The sequence below is a fragment of the Elaeis guineensis genome, chromosome 15, assembly GCF_000442705.2.
Source record: "Elaeis guineensis isolate ETL-2024a chromosome 15, EG11, whole genome shotgun sequence".
NCBI classification, from domain to species: Eukaryota; Viridiplantae; Streptophyta; class Magnoliopsida; order Arecales; family Arecaceae; genus Elaeis; species Elaeis guineensis.
In genome coordinates, this window is record NC_026007.2 from 71,646,963 (window position 1) to 71,669,685 (window position 22,723).

Genomic DNA, 22,723 nt, shown 5'->3' on the forward strand with positions numbered 1-22,723 from the left:
CCCCGCTTCATGGCTGAAACCGCCATGTCTTCGTTGAGGTCCCGGACCTCGAGCGTGGCCGTGTTGAATCGCGCCACGAAGTGTCGGAGCGTCTCGTTTTCCCCCTGCTTGAGGGAGAAAAGGCTATCCGACGTTCGCGGCGGCTTTCGGCTAGTGCTGAAATGGGCCACGAACGAGTGCTCGAGCTGCGCGAAGGAATGGATACTGCCCGATCGAAGATCGGAGTACCAAGCCCTGGCAGCCTTGCGAAGTGTGGCGGGGAAGCCGATGCAAAAAAGAGCGTCGGTTGCCCCTTGAATTGTCATGAGAGCTTTATAGCTCTCGAGATGGTCGACTGGGTCGGTGGAGCCGTCGTATGGCTCCACGTTCGGCATTTTGAACCGACTGGGAATCGGCTCATCGAGGACCAGTCGAGAGAGAGGCTGGGCGGTCTGGAAGTCGACGTCGTTCGAAGACTTCTGGCCGTCCATCTGCAGTTGGACGAGTCGGCGGTCGATCTCCTCGAACCGTCGCTCGTAGTCGTCCGCTCGTCGATGCTGGGAGACCCCGGGAGTGGAGCCTCCGGAGGATTCTGAAAGAGAGGCCGACGGTGTGCGCGGCCGCTTTTCCTTCCTCGCCCGTTCCAACGGGGAAGGAGAGGGCCGCTGGGACCGTCGGTCGTCGCGCCGAGGTCGCCCCTCCTCCTCTCCGTGGGAGCGCTGTTGAGAGCGCTCGCTTGGAGGCGACAGGGGTCGGCGCGGCCGTCGGCGGCTGCTCCTGGAAGGCATAGGTCGGGCCGCCGGTTGTTGCTGGAGGCTTTTGACTGCGTCGGTCAGTACGGTCATCTGCCGTACGATGGCCGCAATCTGGGCCTCCGTAGTCACTGCAGGGCGCGGAGAGCTAGGCTCCGCCGCCGGTGGTGGTGGAGAGGCCTCTTCCCGGCGGGAAGAACGCCTTGCCGACCCAGTGATTCTCGATCGTTGAGCTCTTGTCTTTGTCATGCTGTCCCCTACCTGGCGCGCCAATCTGTTGCGGCCAATCGCCTCGTCGCCCGATCGCCGGGAAGCGTGCACCTGCAAAAGGAAGTCCGCACTGACCGGAGGCGGCTCCGGCGGGGACCCTCCGACGGTCAAGTCAGAGAGGTGACTGGGCAACAGTGAAATGCAGACAGAGAGCTCTGAGAAGGAGAGAGGGAGAGGGAGAGAGAGGAGCGAGCCTGCGTATGTGGAAGAGACGGGCGGATCGATCCCTTGCACTGTTGCCTTCCCCGGTATATATAGTGGAGCGCGGTATGGCGCCATCATTAATGGCGCGGACAAGTGAGGAACTGTCAACTCACTGTAGGCTGTCAGAGCCGCCGTGAAAACGTCATGTCGCCGTGTAGCCGTCTAATCACCAGGGTTGACCCGGCTCTCGGCGGGACAATGCCCCTAGGTAACTGTGCCGCATGTCCGTGTCAGAGCTGACAACGTCTAGCGGCCGTACGGCGGTTGGTGGAGTCGGCCGACCCAAGGTCGGTGGCCAGCAGAGTGGCGTCGGACTCCTCCGTCGGTCGGCGAGCTTCAAGGGGGTCGGCTACCGGACCTCTGGGTTTAGTCGGTCGGGAATGGACCGTGGAATGGCCGCGGTTAGCCGCTGATGGCGTCCGTTGGCCTGTCGCCCGACTTACGATCGGCCAGTCAGAGTCGTTCGTCGGGCCGTCGGTTAGTCGGTCGGGCCGCCAGCCGGTCGGGCCCTCCGATAGTCGGTCGGTCGGTCGGTCGGTATCCCCCAACACTCCCATTACAAGATATTGATGAAAAAGCAAGAAGTAATCCCACCAAGTCAGGAATCAATCTCTCTTTCAAGAGTCGGGCGTGTTCGAGTTCTGAAAGAGCTCTGGGAGATGGGCATTGGTCAGCTTGGTCCTTCGGCCAACCTCGCGCCTCTTCTTAGGCTTGGGCTTTGAGATGATGCCATGGACCTGAGCCATGGCACGACTCTTGGCAGTGTTGGTCGCAGGCTTCATGCCATTCTTCTGCAGCTCCTTCTCAATATCAACCATGTCGTCCTCTATTCATCTTCAAGGTGAATTTTGCATAACGTGTTTTTAATACCAGTCAGGTTCTCAAACATCAAAATGCAATGTTCACTAATTTGCATACGTGAAGAAACATAGACCCTAGAGAAAAAAATATTAGCATATGTGTTTCAGATGGCAATAAAAGAAAACACCTGAAAATAAAACCAAAAGAGCAAAGTAAAGAAGGCGCAGGGTTGAGATCGAGTTAACAGCAGGTTGTAAAATCTTCTCAATCCTTCCAAAGAGCTTTCTCAGCTAAGAGTTCTGCTCTATAGCCAAACCCATATTTGATAAAAAAAAATGCTTGGATGATGATGATGATGATGATGATGATGATGATGTAGGACACGTCCTCCTTTAGATCATTCACATATATGAGAACAAGCAGTTTCTTCTAGCATTAAAGCAAAATGATCAAACGCATAGATCATTTATTTTTTTTTTGTTGTCCTCAGATTTAAGCCATTTTTATGTTGCAAATCTGGAATAAATCGTTGTCTTCCAGTATTTAAAAGGGCAGGACAGTCGGCCTAAAATTTGTTATACCAACATATAATGGTACGTTCTTGAATTCACATAAAGGAAATAGAAGGCTGCACTTACTAGGGGCACATGCATCAATACCACATATAGAAGCTGCATGGGTTTCAAAAACTACCTGCAGGTCCTCCATCACGGATGGATATGCATCCTTGACGTCCACAACAGGAAGGCCCTCGGAAAATCTCCTTATCAGAGAAAGCAATTGGTCTTTTCCTTTCAGATCATGTTTGGACTGTACAAAGATTAGAAAAAAGAACTATATCAGTTCTTGGAAACTCATCAAGTTTATTAGTTACATATTTACACAATATGACCCCACAAGGGAACAACAAAACTCCAACACTATTTTATTTAGTTTGCATCATATAATGCACTCGACAACTGAAGTTCTGCCACTGTAAGTACAGATAGGCATAATATAGCTGATACTTACTACATAAATGAAAATGGATTCTGGTAGTAGGCTATCAGTCATATGATTTATTATTTGAAGCAAAATATCAATGAGACACTTGAATAATTCTCTAAGCTATTAACAGTTCATTCTTCAAGCATTTTAACATAAAAGGAAAAAATATTCATAAGATTAGCTAGTCATAAGATAATCACTTAGCAATTTAACCAAAGTCCTTCAATTAGGTTGTAATCTATCGGATAGTCAAGATTACTGGAACATGGCACAATCAGACTGTGATGGACACCTAAGTCTAAATACAGCCATTTCTCCAATCCGTAGACATGAGCATGCAATGTGCAAAAAACGTAAATGAGAAAAAGGAAGAGGTTGGGGAATTTAGTGCTGGAAGAGGTCTCGAGAAACAATAAAAAACCCATTCACACTATACATATACACACATTGGTATTCTAGTGCAAAAGGGCCATTACCTTGTAAGAAAAACGCTTCCCATCATAATTTACTTTATGATTATTATTCAAACTGTCAAAGACTGCCTTATTTGCATTTATGTCAACATAGCATGCTTCATTTATCTGTTCTGGTGTGAGGGACTGTCTTGTCTGCAGAAGTTGAAAGAGGAGATATATATTAGCGCATGCAAGTTGAGCTTATTCAGACGCTCGATCTATTTGATCATGTATAATATATGATCGATGATAGATGCTCCCTCTCTCATTCGAGTATTGAAAATGATACAACTAGTTTTATATTGCTCAACATCATCGGGAGTATCAAAGAACACTCAACATCTTGAGTATATCTTCTGACTGAGCCTCTTCAAACTTTCGGTTGAACTCGTCATTCATAGAGACCCACATTATACAATGAATCGTAGTGTGATCATTGAGCCACTTCAAATAGGTGTCTCTAACCGCACCACGAGCATTAGGAGTGGTCTCCTCAGGTGTCGGATCTGTGATGACATACAAGATCCACTCATGCTCCAGGATGATTTTAAGTTTTCGATACCAGTTATCGAAATTGGATCTCGTCAACTTCTCACTGTCTAACAGTGATCGAAGCGACAAGTTTGAGGCCATATTTGTATAAAAAGAAAAATCAAAATCTAATCAGTATATGAATTAATTAAACCTAAAGATATAGACTTTAGTCTAAAGATTCTCTCACTATTTTATATGAATCGGTAGCCTCTACCTCTAATTTGATAAATTACTTTAATTCTTTAACAGGTATTAGAATCGACACAGACTGCACATGAGTCCGACTTTGATCGGTTCACCCATATGCATCTATGGATAGGTTCATTAACCAAATATTTCACCAAATAATTTTTAGTAATTGATTTAGCCCTAGGTAACTTTTCAGTTGAGTTTGATCTTCTCTGCAAGTACTGGTTAGGTCCAACCATTAACATGATCATACTTAAGAATCTAACTATCAAATGATCAGGCCCAATTTTGACCGGCTAACCTAACCACTTAATAGAGAGACTAGATTAAGTCATCATAGTATGAATAATAATTTCATTAGCAGATGAGCACTAGACTTTTGAGCCTCCAATGATCCTCATACTAATGGATCCATTATCATCCAACTTAATGGGGGGCTATGATTTAGTTATCACCATAACTATCTCATTTTAGAGACCTAATAATTTAAAAAATTTAATTTTTAAATTAAGAAAAAAAAAGAGATCAACTAGTAAACCATAACCCTCCCACTGACTTCACTAAGTCATTGAATTAGATTAAGGTCATACTAGTCGAACTGGCATCTAGATCAATCACACTAATCAACCTTAATGACATGAGACAATTCAAATCACTTGCGATCTAATCAAGACATAATTCATCAAATTGGTCAAGTAAGTGAGATCGATAGGAGGGTCTGCTAAGCTTGTCTTAGACACTATCAAAATGGCCATGTAAGCCGCTTCCAATTAAAAATCACTGGTCGAAATGTCAAACTTATCTTAGATACTAATTGATTAATTAGTTTCGATTTAAACAACCTAATGATTTAGATTCAACCACTAAGTCACAATCAAGATCTATTTGGTCTAATCAAAGACATAGATTTGACCATCTACAACTATTGTATTAGAGAAATTCTAATTTAATCTAATTCAATATTTAGTTAGATTTAATTAATTTCTGTACATGATCAATTAGCTCTTTGATTCTAACCTTAGGTCTAACCCAATTAAGAGGACCTGATTTGATCTAACTCATGCCCCATGTTTTATGCAATATCATTAGATCTTAAATTATAATTTTAGATCTAATTAATTCTATACTTAATTCTCAATTAAGTTTAACATTAACATGGTTTAGATTTTGAAACTATTTCTCATATAATTTTTTTACATTAAATCATAAAATCTTTTTAGATCATATCTAAATTTTTATGATTTTAAATTAAAATAATTTTGATTATGAAGATTAGATGTAACTACTTTTCTTCGCAACTTGCATCACATACAACAAATCTTAGGATTTCAAGATCTAAGATCTTGTAAGAAAGTAAATTTTTTTTCATTTTCTTCTCCATGGGACCTCACAATGGTACTTCTATACACCATAAGAGTACCCCATTAAATGAAAAAAGAGGGTTATGTAGATCTACTTGCTCCTATGATCGGATGGCCTGGTGATTACTCAATCTGAGTACTTTACTACTCAAATCATCTAATCTAACATATAAAAAATTAGATCTGAAAATAAAATATATTTAGATCTAATCTAAATAATAAATAATCAGATCTAAAGACATATTATCAGATCTTAAAGCATATTAAATCATATCACAAAGAATTTGACTCTGATATCGATTGAAGGAAAGATAGACAGTAATATGCATGTAATTTCAAAATTTTTATGCAACGAATCTATTAGATTAAATAATTTAACCTAATATATATGTATAAGATCTAACCTAGACTACCATGCCAAGATCTATAATATGATTTAACATACACTTAAGATCTGAAAATAACAAACAGCATTGATCTAATCGATGCTGCAATTTAGATCTAATCCTTAGATCTATCAAAAATAATCAAACAAATTCAAGAACCATTATTGAATTGTAAACTGTTGATCTCTACTGGTCCAACATTTAGATGGGTGCTCCTTCAAGTTGCTTACAGCTGCACGAGGATGTCCGATCTTTACAGATCATCCACACAAAGATTGACGCAGATCAGGCTCTTTGGAAGTGCTAGCTTGCAAGGATCTTCAAGGCTGATGTTTTCATTCTTTTTCAAAACTCTTGGATGCTCCAAAGTAGAAGAAGATCTAGAGAAGGAAGAGGAGAGAAGAGAGAGCTCTAGAAAAAAATTAAACCAGCAAGGAGAAGAACATATGGGGCATCCACTATTGGAGCCCCCTTTATATAACAAGAATTTAGGGTTTTGGTCAATGGGGAAGGCGCCAATATCTCCACGTTAAGAACAATTTTTGGCATTCCAAAATTTTCAGAAAAAGGTGGTTGGTGTGTGGAGGAAATTTGTTGTCTCTCAATCCAAAAACTCTTTTTAAAAATTTAGGAAAAAAATCAATAGGTGCAACTCTTCTTTTCAAGTTTGAAAAATCTCTTTTCTTCTTATCTCCTTATCTCTAATTCGGATCGCATTCAAATTAGGCAGGAGATAAGATCATGACTCATTATATTTTGTCGCCCACTCTCTTTGAGCCCTCTCTCATCACACCAAAAATCTTAACCTAAAACCAATTTGGCATTGAGAACAAGAGGTGGGTTTAGGGTGGCGCAAGAATAAGAGATAGAGTCCCTGTTTGGCTTGAACTCTTCATTTTTGATTTAATTCTAAATCAAATCAAATCTAGTTTGAATCCAATATTAGAAATGAATCTAATCTAATTAAGAGTCTAATTATCTTAATAAATTTCTAACCCAATTAGAAATTAGCTGAGCCTAAGTCCTGATCAAATTTTTCTTACAATCAGGCTTGATTATATCAAACCCAAACTAAGTCAAACTAAATCTAATTCAATTAGACTTGATCTAAAGCTCTTTGCTTAATCAAATTGAGTCAATTAGCAATCTAATTGCTAATTAATTTTTTATTAATAGTAGAGTTTCAGTCCAGTGGGACTCTCCTCCGGAGTCCCAATCCCATTGGGACTCTTCACCAAAGTCACAATCTAATTAGCCATCAAATTTGTCCAAATCTTCTAATGTGTGTGACCCCATAAGTTCGAATCTAAGCCAATAGCATAGGAATAACTTTCTATACTAATTGATGTAACCATTTAGCAATGACACCCGACGTCCGGATAGATCAAAAAATTGCAAAGCAACATTCTAGAATCTACTAGCATATGATTATCGTGTAATTCATCCCTTTGATCCTAATGCTCAAGGTGACCAAAGGTTTGACTGTCAACTCTAATATAGTCGACCATATTGTATTTCAACCTTTCAAATCTATCACATGAATTATCCTGATCAAGATTTTACTAAATTAAAATATACTGATGCGTATCTCCTACTAATTCAGAGAGATCAATTCTATCTTGACTCACACACCAACTTGATAAGTACTTGACTGTACTCAGTAACCTTCCATCACAGAATTAGAAATTCAGATGGTCCGATACTAAAGTGCAGTGAGTTGCTTACAAGTCACCATGATGATCTCAGGTCTGAGGGACATTTATACTCATACCCTTCATGAGCTACTCTTGATAGCAGAGTACTCGACAAATGGTCACATTCGATGCGAATGCACTCCAACATTCCATCTACATGCCATTCTAGCATTTTTACACTCCTTAGTTAAAAAGAAACTAACTCATATGACACACAACGATCTATACTCGATATTGCTATCGTCCTATTGACAGCATATCATTCGGTCACAAATACATTTAAGGACTAAATAACAAATCCTCTTTTATCGATTAAATATAGCCCTAAGGACTTCATCATAACATAGGAGTATAAATAAGATGGATAGAATATGATGAAAAAGCCAAATAATTTTTATTAATAAAAATTTATATACAATTATAATTATGAGCATAATCACCAACAGGCTGACGATTGCTTTGGGACATATTTTTCAACACTGAGAGCATTTAGGAATTAATTATATATACCTCTAATTTTCAACACCTTGAAAATATGTATTGAAGTATTAATTCCATTAACAGTTTCAGGACACATCAATCTTGAATAAAAAAGAAACTTGCCCATTTATTGATCAAATTAATATACTACGTACAAAATTATGCCTTCGATGTATTACAATGTGTCAGTCAGATTGACTTCTAGGATATATGTCTAACAATTCCTAGACTTCTGAAGCTCTTGACACCCGCAAGAAAGCTCTCGATTGTGGGAGAATAATAAATAAAGTGGCAGAAGATCCAAAGGGAGGAAAGCAACCTTGTACATATAGGATCCCTCAGCGATCGAGAAGAATCCATTCAAATCGAAATCGTCCCAGATTTCAACATATGGCAACATCCGAATCGACTATTGTTCAGGCATTTTGATGCACCTGCTGCCTAATTGAGCCACGTCAGTGCTATATGCATGAACAGTCAGGAGCCAAAGGCTGTTGGATGCATGGCAGTACTGGATTAGTCTGCATCAAATCGATCAGACTGTCTGACCGTCTAACCGACTTCAGCATTAAATAATTATCTCCTCGAATTGACACCTAGATGATGATCGCACAGCCATCAAAATGACAAAAAAGCTGGAGATCTTTCAATTTTTGAGAAAATTATTAATACCTACAGCCGAATCAATCGCAAAATCGGAGCTTAAGATAACACGTGATAACTCTCATCGTCCAACATGTCAAGCCACATGTCAACTTACTACAACAAAACAGGTTATTAGTGATGAAAAATTTTCATCACTAATAACCAATTTTCGTCGCTAATAATATTAGCGATGAAATTTTGATCGCTAATATTTCATCACAAATAATCCCGTCGTTGATAATATTTTACGATGAAAAAAATTTTTATCGCTAATAAAAGATGTTTGTGATGAATATTTTTTATTGTTAAAAAAAATTGATGAAAAAATTTAATCTAAAAAAAAATATTTATGATGAAAAATTTTCATTGCTATTATTTGCTAAAATTTTAGCGACAAAAATTTTTGTTACAAAAAACTATTTTTACAATGAAAATAATTCATCGCTATTAATTTAATAAAAAAATTATTTAAAAAAAATTAAATAATATTAGCGATGAAAAAAATTTATCGTAAATAAAATTATTTATGATGAATATTTTTTCATCACTGTTAATTATATATTTATTGATAAATTAAATTATCTTAGTAAAATATTTTTAGTGATGAATATTTTATCGAGAATAATTTTGTCACTAATAACTTAGTCATATTTTTTTTAAAAAAATTATAAATATATATTTTAAATTTATATATATAATATTTTTTATAAATTAAAAAAAATAAAAATAAAAAATTTACATAATAAATTGATAAATAAATTTTATTATTTTATTATATTAAATTAAAATTATAAGATATTTAAAATAAAAAAAGTACATCAGTAAGCCATCAAATATCGATATCTAGAGAATGAGCTAGGGACGGAGAGCGCTCAACGGAGCTCGGATCGACGATGGAGCTCGGATCGGCCTGCTGCTGCCTCATCAGCTGTATCGTCTGCTCCATCTGTGCCATCCACTCTATCATCTAGATCTGAAAGTGCTGATAGTCATCGATGCATGCAGCCAACTCCTGAGCTCATTGTCGATCTTCGGTAGTTTGTTGTCGATTCTTGGCAGCCTGCCTCTGCATCTCCATCAGTCGAGCCTCGCATGCTGAATGGATGTCCGTCCTAGATGTGCGTGAGGATGAAGGAGCAGTGATCCCATACCTTAGATCCCTAACATAACAGGATCTCATATCGAGCACCCGATCACAGATCTCATCATCTGTGGATGCGGTCGAGCCCTCAAGGATAGGTTGGGATCTATTCTCTGTCACATAATTTTAAAAATTAAAATTATAGTTATTTAATTTTATAATAAAAATCAGATTATGAATAAAAAATAATTAAAAAAACTTACAAAGAGTTCCTAGCTCTCCATAGTCCACTCCCCCGACCGTCGCTAGTGGGTCCGCTGGTAGATATCGATCTGACCAAAAAGCTCGTCACTCTCAGTATCTCTTTGCAATTTGAGAATTAATTAAAAAAATTAAATAATTAAAAAATTATATGCTAATTAAAAATTAAAAATTACCTATCATTTGCTCCATGTAACGAGCAAACGATCTCGAACCCCCACAATACGGTACGGTCTATCTCACCCGATTCATCGCATTCTAGGCATGTCGTCTATGTAAAATTACCAGTAAAATTAGTAGATAAAAAATTTAATTTAAGAATAAATGATTAATTCATTAAACTATAAAAAAAATTTAGATGTATAACCTGATATGCCAGATCCTCGTACTACTGGCATATAGTAGTCCAATCATCTGTGGTGATGCTATCATAAGGCTGCTGTCGCAACTCCTCTCCATGATCCTGCACCACCCGATACTAATGGTAATGCATGTGATGGCGATAGTTCTTGAAACGCAACGATAACTGAATGTCGATGGCTCGTCTCACACGATCCTCCTCAAAATCAGCGATATCAAATACACCCTGTCAGTAACAAATATTAGAAGAATACTATGCAAATTAAATATTCATAATATAATTTATTTTACCTATAAGTGGATGTAGAAAACTTCTCTCTAAGTCGGTAGAACGTGACGACAATCGAAGAGCATCACGGGGGCATAACTGCGGCATATGATGCCCAGCTCAGTCTGCCATGGGTAACACCATCCCCTAATGAGTCTGGTGTAGCCGGTCGGTATCTCGATCTGAAGATGCTGTCTCAGGTGCTCGCATCTCCAACACTCCAGAGTAAGGTTCTTCGATGGATCTCTCTCTCGCCTCACCACCGATGAGGACTCACCTGAAACAATAATAAATAAATCATTAGCATGATCCAAATAAAAAAATCAAATTTTATTATATATAAAGTGTAATAGTTAATACTACTGGGACCCGCCTCATTGGGACCTGTCGGTGCAGGACCCTCTGACAGTGAAGCCGATGCGGCAACAGAGATCGGTGGAGGTGCCTCAACCTCTGAGGCATCTGCAGGGAGCTGTGAACGCGAACATCGTCGTCTATCTCCTGGTGTCATATCTGTAGAAATTGAGATATAAATAAATATAATATTAAATAATAATAGTAAAAATTAAATAATATTTTAATGAATACAATTATATCGCATACCATTATTGGAAGATAAAATTGAATGAAGAATATAGATCTATTCATCAATATTCATTTCTTCCTCAATGTGTAGATCCTCGTCCGAATCATAGTAATTGATATATGAATCATCTTCTATCTCATCGTCATTTATGAACTGATCGTCGCCCTCCGACTTATCAAGATTAAATGTAAAATCAGCTTCAACTTCGTTGGACGGAAGATCAGCCCTATTCAAAGGTACCGTTACAAGTTCTTCATCAACAAAAAGCTCGGCTAATATTTATTCTTCTTGCTGAAAACCTTCATCTTCATGTAAATCTAAATTTTCATCCATCTCTAATCAAGTTGGTATGTTATATATGCCTCTAGGTGTTATTTTTTGTACAATATGCCAATTATCTTGATACTTTAGATCCTTCAAATATATTACTTGTTTCGCTTGAGTTGCTAATATATACGGCTCATTTTGGTACCATATTCGTGCAAGATTTATATTGATAAATTATGAATCGATATGAATACCGATCTTTTTATTACTAATATCCCACCATTCACACAAAAGAAACAAAAATACAGAATTACTGGACCCATACTTCAGTTCTATGATATTTATCAGTATACCATAATAATCAATCTCTTCTTCTTTTTCATATTCTGTTGAAGCAATTCTACTATTCTGGATCTGTCATTGCATCTTAAGCTCCTTTGTATGAAATCTCATTCCTCCAATGATATAGGATGTATAGTGATTAACCCTTCGATCGAGATCACATGCTAAATCGTGTAACTCATCGATCGCACCCACTTCTTTATTGAAATACTTATATTTCATCTACATCATAAGATAAAAAATTATGTTAGTTTAAATAATATTATTTATAAGTAAATAAATAATGTATCACTAATGCAACTTATAAGATCACTAAATCATTTTATAAATTTTTTCCTATGTTGATCATCGGCATCCGTATTATTTTCTCTATATAGTATACTCTTGTGCTCACTACAAGAAGTTATGATTTTTAATTTTATATCGACATAAAAAAATTTAAAAAATTAAATAGTATGGTAAGATGATACTTACTCAATAAAATTTTTAATTTCTTCATAATTATTTAGAATGTAAAAATATACTTTGGATAGTTTATTCCCGTCCATAAATTCATATCTCCTTGCACCAGTAGATCGAATCATTTGTTTAAATATAGACAACGTCGGTTCATTATCACCCCATTCATAGTCTGCATTACAATCTGTACGATTGAATCTTATTTTAATATCGTCAAGATATATCGACAGAATGTGACACACTTAGTAGCTACATATGCTTCCGCTATAGACCCTTCAGGCCTTACTTTATTGTGCATATATTTTTTTAAGATGCACAAGAATCTGCAAACAAAAATAAATTTAATTTTTTGAAATGCATTTACATCTTATAATTGATATGACAAAGTACGTATAATTTTTTAACCTTTCAATAGGATACATCCATCGATAATGTATCGGTCTGACCAAAAGAGCTTCCTTTAGAAGATGAACAGCCAGATGTACCATAACATCAAAAAATGATGATAAAATTTTTTTTTCTAACTTACAAAGAATGAGTACAATATCCTTCTCTGATCTCTCAAGTAAGTTAATCTTCAATTTTTGGCAACATAGTTCTCGGAAGAACACTTTCAGCTCAATAATTGCAGTTTGACCATCACCATCCAAATAACCATGCATGACCACAAGAAGCAAACGTTGCATCATCACATGGGAGTCATGACTTTTCATGCTGGAGATATTGCCATCATTGTTCCCAATACACTGCGATATGCTTGAAGCGTATGCATCAGAAAATATTACGGTTTTGAACTATCCACATAAATTTTTTTTTCCTCTCCAAACAGTGAATAACATGTGGATGGTATAAAAAATCTCTCACCTCGACGAACAAAATGCAACTCCGATCGGATTCTCATTTTCTGTAAATCAAGGCAAGCTTTTGTACAATCTTTTATTTTTTCTGAAATATTTACTACAGTACCGATGATATTATCACAAATATTCTTTTGAATGTGCATTACATCTAGATTATGATGAAGTAGTAGCTGCTTCCAATACGGTAGTTCAAAAAAGATGCTTCGCTTCGTCCAATTCAGCTCAGCTTCAGTACGCTTCCGCTTGCGAGTACCCGATATTTTTTTCGAATTGGATGTTTTCAATGACTTCAAGTTATTCTAAAATTTTTGCTCCACTTAACTCCTTAGGTGGCGGACGTCGATCGGACTTACCATCAAAATATTGATTATAATGAGTCCTCCAAGAATAATTAGCAAGAAGAAACCGTCGATGATCCATGAAACATATTTTCTGTCCGTGCTTTAAATATAAAGAGGATGTATTTCTATTGCATATTGGACATGCAAGATATCCTTTGGTGCTCCATCCAGATAAATTTCTATATGTTGAAAAATTATTTATGGTCTATAAAATCGAAGCATGCAACTTAAAATTACTTCGACTCATAGAATCATATGTCTGTACCCCATTTTTTCATAACTCTTTTAGATCATCAATTAAAGGTCGTAGATATACATCAATTTCATTACCTGATGCTTTCGAATCCAGAATCAATAGTGACATAAAAATAAATAATTTTTTCATGCACTTTCAAGGTGATACATTATATACAACTAGCATCACAGGCCACATGTTGTAAAAGGTACTCAGATTACCAAAGGGATTAAATCCATCTATCGCTAGACCAAGCCAAATATTGCACGGGTCACTGGCAAAGTGCAGATGCTTTGCATTGAAGTCTTTCCATATTAAAGAGTCGGTCGGGTGGCTAAGTATGTTCTCCTCCGAACCTGCTGCTCATAATGCCATCTTATTTCTTCAGCTGTCTTTGTGGACATATACAACCTTTGAAGTCTTGAAATCAATAAAAAATATCTCAAAATCTTTTGAAGTATTTTCTTTGCTTTCCTATTATCGATTTTGTATCTAGGCTCACCGTATTTCAGATATTTAGTTGTTTGTTCGTTATCCTTATAAAATAATATGCAGTCATTTTTGCAAGCATATATAGGAGTATAGCCAAGTCTCATTTTCTGCATGTATATTTTTATTTCAGAATATGATTTCGGAAGTCTCTCTCCATCAGGCAGAGCTACTTTAATCAATGTTACAATTTGATCAAATGACTTCTGACTCCAGTGGTTCACAATTTTAATATAAAGCAATTTTATCAAAAATTCTAACTTGAAAAATTTTGTACAATTTGGATAGAGTGACCCTCGTGAATCCCTTACAAGCTTTGCAAACTATTCAGAAGTTCCTTCTACCTCAAGCCAGACATTATGCTCATGATCAGAATTACTTTCAGATGCAGTAGTATTCATGCGTACATTTGAACAAGCATCTGGATGTAAATCATCTAACAATTCTCCAATACCACTATGTTCGACAGGTCCAGCACCATCAGTACTATCATCTTCGATATCGTCATCATTACGCACCACTTCATTCGGATCACCCTCCCCATGTCATATCCAACAAGTATACTTCCTATCCATACCATATTATAGCAGATGCTCCTCAACAAGTGTTATGTGATGATATATCAAATTGACACATCTCTTGCATGGACACTTTATCCGACTAGCACTGTCAGCCTTATGTTGTGCAAAGTCAATGAAATCTCGAACTCTTTTTCGATATTCAGGCAAAAAAATACTTCTAGCATTCATCCAACTTTTGTTGATATTCATCTAACAACAAACACAAAATCATTAACAATCAAAATAAAGTTTAGTGGTATTTTGGATCCCGATCTGAATTTTGGACTAAATCGTGTTCCGAATTCCAGCTAAAATCTCGATCCGAATCTAGATCCGGATCACTTGATATAAAATGCATGATCCTATCCTTTTCAAATCATTACTAACAGGTGTGGCCCTATCCCTTTCAGAAAAGTAATAATCTCATTATTGTTATTAATGGATATTTCGTCTCATTTTTGTAGAAATTTTGGCAACATCTCTCCATAGTTCTCTAAGTAAACGATGTGGATATAGTGCCTACGTACCCTATTCATCATATACCTGGAGAACAATGGACAAATAACTATTGAATACCACATAATAAAATAAAATATCAATTATTAACAATAATAATATTATTACTTTTTCGAAAAGCTCAAATACGGGACATCCAAGTTTCGATCTCGATGAAGATCAAAACTTGAACGAAAATCTACGGCTCAATATAATTTAAGTACCATCTTTAAACGTGCATTCGAAGATAGATTTCTAATTTATCAAAAAAGAATAACTTCATATTAAAATTTTTCATTAAAAATTTTAATATATTTTTTTTAAAATAAAAATATTTTTTTTATTTATAATTTTAGCAGCATACAAAATAGTACATAAAATAATTTAATTATAACAAGTAACAGCAATGTACATTATGTTAGTGAAAAAAAATTAATCAAATAATTAAATAATTTCAGCAGTAATACTAAAAAATAATATGTAACAATTATAATAATTTCAGCATCATATTTCATCCTCATGAAGATCTGACCTGACCCACCCCATCCCAACCCCACTTGCCCTACTCCGGCCCGATGTGGACCGGACCAGACCCGACCCAACCTGACCTGACCCTCCCCGACTCCACCCGACATGCCCCAACCTGACCCGACTCATCCCGACCCGACCCGGAACCGACCTGGCCCGAACCCTACCATCCTCGACCCGCCCCATCCTGGCCCGACCCATCCCAGCCCGACCGAAAGCGACCCGGCTCCACCCGACCAGTCCCAGCCTGATTTGACCTGACTCCACCCGATCCGTGCCAGCCCGACCCGACCCGGCCCATCCCAGCCCGAACCAAAACCGACCCGGCCCGGACCCTACCATCCCCGACCCGCCCCATTATTGCCCGACCAGCCCCAGCTCGACCAGACCCGACCCGGCTCCACCCGATCAGCCCCAACCCACCCGATCCTGCCCGACCCACCCCGCCCCGGCTCCGCTGTCCCCGGCCCCAGCCCGACCCAACTTGGCTCCACCCGACCCGCGCCAGCCCGACCGGACCCGGCCCAACCGACCCCATCTAGGCCCAACCCACCCCAACCCAGGCCTGACCCATCCGAACCCACGCGTGCCCAATCCGTAGGCCCCGCAGCACACAGGCCATGCGTGCCTGGCCCGCCGTCCCTAGCACAGTCGGGCCCTGGCTCGCCATTGTCGGCCTGGCCCACCATCACCGGCCCCTCCCTGGCCCGTCGTCATCGGCCCGACCCGCAGGCCCCGGTACTGCCACAACCCGACCCCATCCCGGCTCACCGTCGCTGGCTCTGGCTCCGGCTCGGCAGCCTCGGCCCCTCCCCGGTCTGCCGTCGCCAGCCCCGGCATGCAGGCCCTAGCATGCCGCGGCCCGCGGGCCGCACGTGGCCGCAGCCCGCCATCCTAGCCCAGGCACGCCAGCCCTGGCACACCGGCCCCGTGTCGTTCCCCATCCTTGGCCCTGGCCCGAACCCACCCCACCCCCCCAAAAAAAAAAAGAGTCAACATCGCCGGACCCAGCTCACCGGCCCTGGCCCGTCGCCATCCCCAGCCCGCAGGCCCCATGCGGCCGCAGCCCACTGTCACCGTCGCGGCCTGCAAGCCCCACATGGCCGCGGTGCATCGTCCCCAGCATACCGGCCCCGGCACGTTCCCCGTCCCCGATCGAAACCCATCCAAAAAAAAATAGAGATGAAGTCGACTCACCTCGACGACGACGGTGGAGGAAATCGGAGGCACGCGGAACGCCGGGGGGGAGGAAGCTCGCGGGAGGGGGAGGAAGCCAGACTGCCGGGGGGGAATGAGGAAGAAAAATGAGTTTCCGATGGAAATTGATGGGACGCAGGGTATTAGCGATGCAAATTTTTATCGCTAATAATCAATTTTCATCGCTAATAATCAATTTTCATCATAAATAATTTGAGTAAAAAATATTTACGATAAAAATTAATTTTTGTCGCTAATAATTTTCGTTAAAAAAATTCTTGCTGAAAAAATTCAGTCTCAAAAAAATATTATTGATGACGAAAATTTTTATTTCATCGCTAATGACATAATTAGCGATGAAAATTTTTTTCATCGTTAATAATTAATAAAAAATAATTTTTTATTTTAAAAAAAAATTTCTGACCAAGTCTTGTTCCCCGTATTATTTTCTTCCATTCATTTTTATTCATCTATTAGCCACAATAATACAATAATATATGTATATATGTATGGTGTGTGTATATATATATATATAGCTGATGTAGTAAATATATCAACTTTTCAAAATATTTTAGTAATGAAATGGATGAACTATGGTAAGAAAAAGAACTTGCAATAATTCTGTCGCTTCTCATCGACAGTCATCTCGATGAAGCATGGGTGATGCAGTGCAAGCATCTATTCCTCAAGGGCCTATACCACCACCTATTACAGAGGATCCGTAACGATTCAATGATATGATTCGACAGGTCCAAGCATTGACCAACACCGTCCAGTATTTTCAGCAAACCACAGAGCAATGACAACCCCCGCAATATGCTCCTCAAACTATGCCCTCTCCGTGTAGCCAGCAAAACTGCTTCTAGAGAATCTCCCTCGAGGTATGCGTCGTTCTGTCCTGATCGATCGACAATCACCATCCCATCAGGGTCCAGATATGAAGAATAATGCCAACATTCTTCAGTCTCCTCCAATTGAGATTCGACCTTGGGCTAATCTCTGTGCCTCACAAAATCTCATCGGGAGGAGGACCTTGAGCAAAAGGTCTGAAAGATCGAACGTCATCTGGGCGAGATTCAAATGGACAGCCAAAGGAATGATGACACCCTCAGCTTCAATTTCCAACCATCTTTCTCTTGATCTATTCTCCAAGAATTGATTTTGGATTGGTTCAAGATGCCACAGATAGAGCATTATAAAGATTGAGGATCAAGAATATCTTAATATTCTACATACTTTTCTTGTACACATATTATTTTTTAAAAACTATCTAATATTTATTTTTATAAATATAAAAAAAATTATTATAATATATCTAAACATCCTTCAATAAAAAAATTTTCATCACTAATAATCTATAATTTATAAATTTTTAAAATTTTTTATTTTTTCAAATATTAGCGATAGAAATTTTTCATCATAAATAATGATTATTTATGATGATAATATATTTTTCATCACAAATACATATTATTTAGGATGAAAATAAAGTTTTCATTGTAAATATTTTATAATTTTTAAATTTTTTTATTTTTTCTCATTTATTAGTGAAAAAAATTTTCATCATAAATAATAGAATATTTACGATGAAAATTAAAATTTTATCATCAATATTCGATTATTAACAACATTAAACTTTCATCATAAATAATTTATAATTTTTAAATTTTTAAATTTTTTTATTTTTTTCATATATTAGCGACGAAAATATTACATCGTAAATACTAGAGTATTTACGATGAAAAATTTACTATCTATCATAAATACTCATTATTTACGACATAATATTTTCATCATAAATAATTTATAATTTTTAAATTTTTAAAATTTTTTATTTTTTTCAAATATTAGTGACTAAAATTTTTCATTTTAAATACTAGAGTATTTATGAAAGAAAATTAATTTTCATCATAAATATACTAGTATTTATGACATAACATTTTTGTCGCAAATAATCTATAATTTTTGAATTTTTAAAATTTTTTAATTTTTTATACATATTAATGATGAAAAATTTTCATCGTAAATAAAATATATTTATAATAAAAATTTTATTTTCATCGATAATAATCCATCATTTATGATGTAATATTTTTATCATAAATAATCTATAATTTTTTAAATTTTTTATTTTCTTTCAAATATTAGCGATAAAAATTTTTCATTATAAATACTTAAGTATTCACGACAGAAAATGAGTTTTCATCAAAAATACACCTGTATTTACAATGTAATATGTTCATCATAAATAATATGTAATTTTTAAATTTTTAAATTTTTTTTTTTTTCACATATTAACGATAAAATTTTTTATTGTAAATAATATTAATTTATGATGAAAATTTAGGTTTCATCATCAATACTCTATTATTTATGATGTAATATTTTTATCTTAAATAATCTTTAATTATTAAATTATTAAATTTTTTTATTTTTTTTAAATATTAGTAATTAAAATTTTTCATCATAAATAACATATATTTGTAATAAAAATTTAATTTTTATTGTAAATACTTTCATTATTTATGATGAAACTATTTTCATCGCTAATATTTAAAAATTTAAAATTTAAATAAATATTTTATTATTTATGATGTTTAATTTTATCATAAATAATATGTATTTATAATAAAATTTTATTTTCATCATAAATATGAAGATATTTATGATAAAAAATTATTTTCATCGTAAATAAATAATTATTAACGATAATTTTTATTTTTATCGTAAATATCCTTATTTGCGATGAAATATATTTCTGTCACAAATAAATTCATTGCAAAAAGTGGCATTTCTTATAGTGACTCACCTTGGACTTAGGAGTAGGGGACAACTGTTGAGACAATTGAACCTACTCCCTTAATTTTGCTCCCCCGATTCATAGTTGGTCATCCCGACTTTGTGACGGCAGGTAACGATGGACAATTACAACTAGATTGATGAATGAGCTCCGATTCAACTATAGTTTCTGTGAGTCTCGACATCCGACATCCTATCTGTTGAAAAATATGTCCCAAAAGTCAATCATCAAGTTGTTGACGGTTGAGCAACCAAGTATGGTAATTGATTTATTGATAAATAAAATATATTTGGTATTTTTCATCATAAGCTTTCATCTTCTAATAAACTCCATTGTTATGATGAAGTCCTTAGGACTATTTAGATTTGATAAAGAAAAAATTTATCGATTAGTCCTTAAAACTGTTCACGACCAAATGATAGGCTGTTAATAAGGACGACAGCTTCTATCGAGCATAGATTGCTGTAGACCATATGGGTTGGTTATCCTCTTAACCAAAGAGTGTGGAGACACTGGTATGGCATACAGGTGAGATATAAAGGTACATCATCATTGAACGTGACCAACTCTAGAGCATTCTGCTGTCGAGAATATTTTTGATGGGATATAGGTATAAGTGTCCCTTAGACCTGAGATCACCTCAGTGACTTGCAAGCAACTCACTGTGCTTTGGTACTGGACTAACTGAATTTCTAATTCAGTGATGGAAGGCTTCTAGGCATAGTCAAGTACTTGCAAAGTCAGAGTGTGATCGAGATGGGATTGACCACTCTAAGAGTTGGAGAAGAATTAGTCAATGTATTTCAATTTAGTAAAATCTTGGTCAGGATAATCCATCAGATGGATTTGATATTTTGAAATACAATGTGGACAACCTGATCAGAGTTGACAGTTGAACTCTGAGGTGTCCTATGATCATTTTGATCAAGGAGATGAATTATATGAAAACTATATCCGCATGAGTTCTAAGGATGTTGTTCTACACATTCGACCTATCCGATCGTCGGGTACCATTACTAGATGGTCACTTCAATTGGTACAGAAATTTATTCCTGTGCTATCGGCTTAGGTTCAGACCTATGAGGTAACACACATTAGAGTTCATAATCTGATCGGATGGTTGATCAACGATTAAGAATCGTTCTAGGGTTAAATGATCAATATGATTGACATTTAACCTAGTGCAAGTATTGCAGGAGGATCGATTAGCAATTCGATTGCTAATTGACTTAATTTGATTAAGCCAATAGGCTGAGATTAAGTTAATTGAATATGATTTATTTAGATTTAGTTTGCACTTAATTGGATCAAGTCCAATTGATTTATTGGATAAGCCAAGTGCAAGGAAAAAACTAGTTCTGGTTCAATTAGGACTTGAGTCAACCTAATTTTTAATTTGATTAAAAAATTAAATTAAATTTAAATCTAATTTAATCTGATTAAATTAGGTTCTTAATTGGGTTAAAACCTATTTTAATTGGATTGATTTAATTTTTGTTTAATTTAGTTTGAGAAACCAAATTAAAACAAGTCATAAGATAGAATCCTAGTAAGACTAGGATTTCACCTTACGCCACATACGCCCCCCCACGTCCTCTCTCTTATTCCATGCTAATCTCCTCTTATTTTGTGTGACAAAAGCTCTCTCCCGGGTCTTTCCCATGTTCAAAAGGTTTTCTCTCTTCTTTCTTACATGAAAAGTAGTTGTAGATCAAATCAAAGTAGGAATAAGTTTGGATTTTAAATTCTATGAGATAGAGTTTTAGAAATCCAAAACTCTTTCCTTTTTGCACCGAATTTATCCAGATTTTTTTTGAGATTTTCATGGCTTTTAGGGCACACATTGTGCACTCTTTGCTGGTGGTCCATGCACAAAAATAAGGAGGAGGCACCCAAGAGTTGGGTGCCCCTTATCTTGCCATGTTTGGATAAGCCTTGACTAGGTATTTGACCTAGACAAGGACTCTATCATATCTCTCTCTATAAAACGAGTTTCTTCATGAAATTTTCATAGATTGCATAGATTTGAGAGACCTTTGGGGCATCCAAAAATCAGAGAGAAATACCTTTATGTCGTGGAGATATAATAGACACAAGACAGGGTATCTAGGAGAGAGTAAAGAGAAGAAGAAGAGGGTTTTCTTCTAGGGTTGTTAGTTTCATCTCTTCCCTTCCTCCATCTTGAGTTTTCTGAGAGCGTCTCAGATCTAAAACTCCTCTTCTTACTTCTCATCTTTGGAAGAGCCCAAATCAAGAAGAATGAGGTACCTGATCAACCATCGAAGAAGGATCAGCTATAGTTTCTGCGAGTCTTGACATCCGACATTTTATCGGCATCATGGACATAGATAATCATCTGTGAATCGGTAAGCTGAATAACTGTTGATTTATTTCGGTTGACTTCTTAAGTGACCATAACGACTAGATTAACCATATAGCCGATGGTCAGTCGAAATATCAGAGTTATCGACTGACAGTTAATCGACATATCAAATATACCGACATACGGTCGGTGCATTAAGATTACCAACACATAGTCGATGTGTTATAAATGACCAATGAAGAAAGCGTGTAACGACAATGTATCATGACTATCAGTGGATATAACTGCCCATCCTATGATCACATAATGCCGGAATAAGCAAAACCCCACGTACCAAACCATTACAGATGGTTATCAACAATTCATCTATAAAAGAAAGGTAAAAGAATGGGGACGATAAGATACTTCTGAGTTGATGTTCTGCCAATTTTCATATTTTACTTTCTGTTCAACCATTTTTTACTGATTTAAGAATCGAAGGATTTTCATCGGATATAATTTTGGTCGGTATAAATTATTTTTATAAATTTTTTT

At 37.0% G+C, this 22,723-nt stretch overlaps 1 protein-coding gene across 1 annotated transcript in view; it reads right to left on the minus strand.

Annotated features, from left to right (window-relative positions):
• Positions 1–16,709, minus strand: part of LOC105058838 (uncharacterized) — a 20,942-nt gene extending 4,233 nt beyond the window's left edge. The window contains exons 1-4 of the mRNA XM_073249122.1: positions 16,556–16,709; positions 3,470–3,648; positions 2,592–2,816; positions 1,756–2,029 (exon numbers count right to left, since the gene is read on the minus strand). Coding sequence (XP_073105223.1) covers positions 1,823–2,029; positions 2,592–2,816; positions 3,470–3,648; positions 16,556–16,709 — 765 coding nt within the window. The 3' untranslated portion in view covers positions 1,756–1,822. The remainder of the gene's footprint in view (positions 1–1,755; positions 2,030–2,591; positions 2,817–3,469; positions 3,649–16,555) is intronic.
• Positions 16,710–22,723: the final 6,014 nt, after the last annotated feature.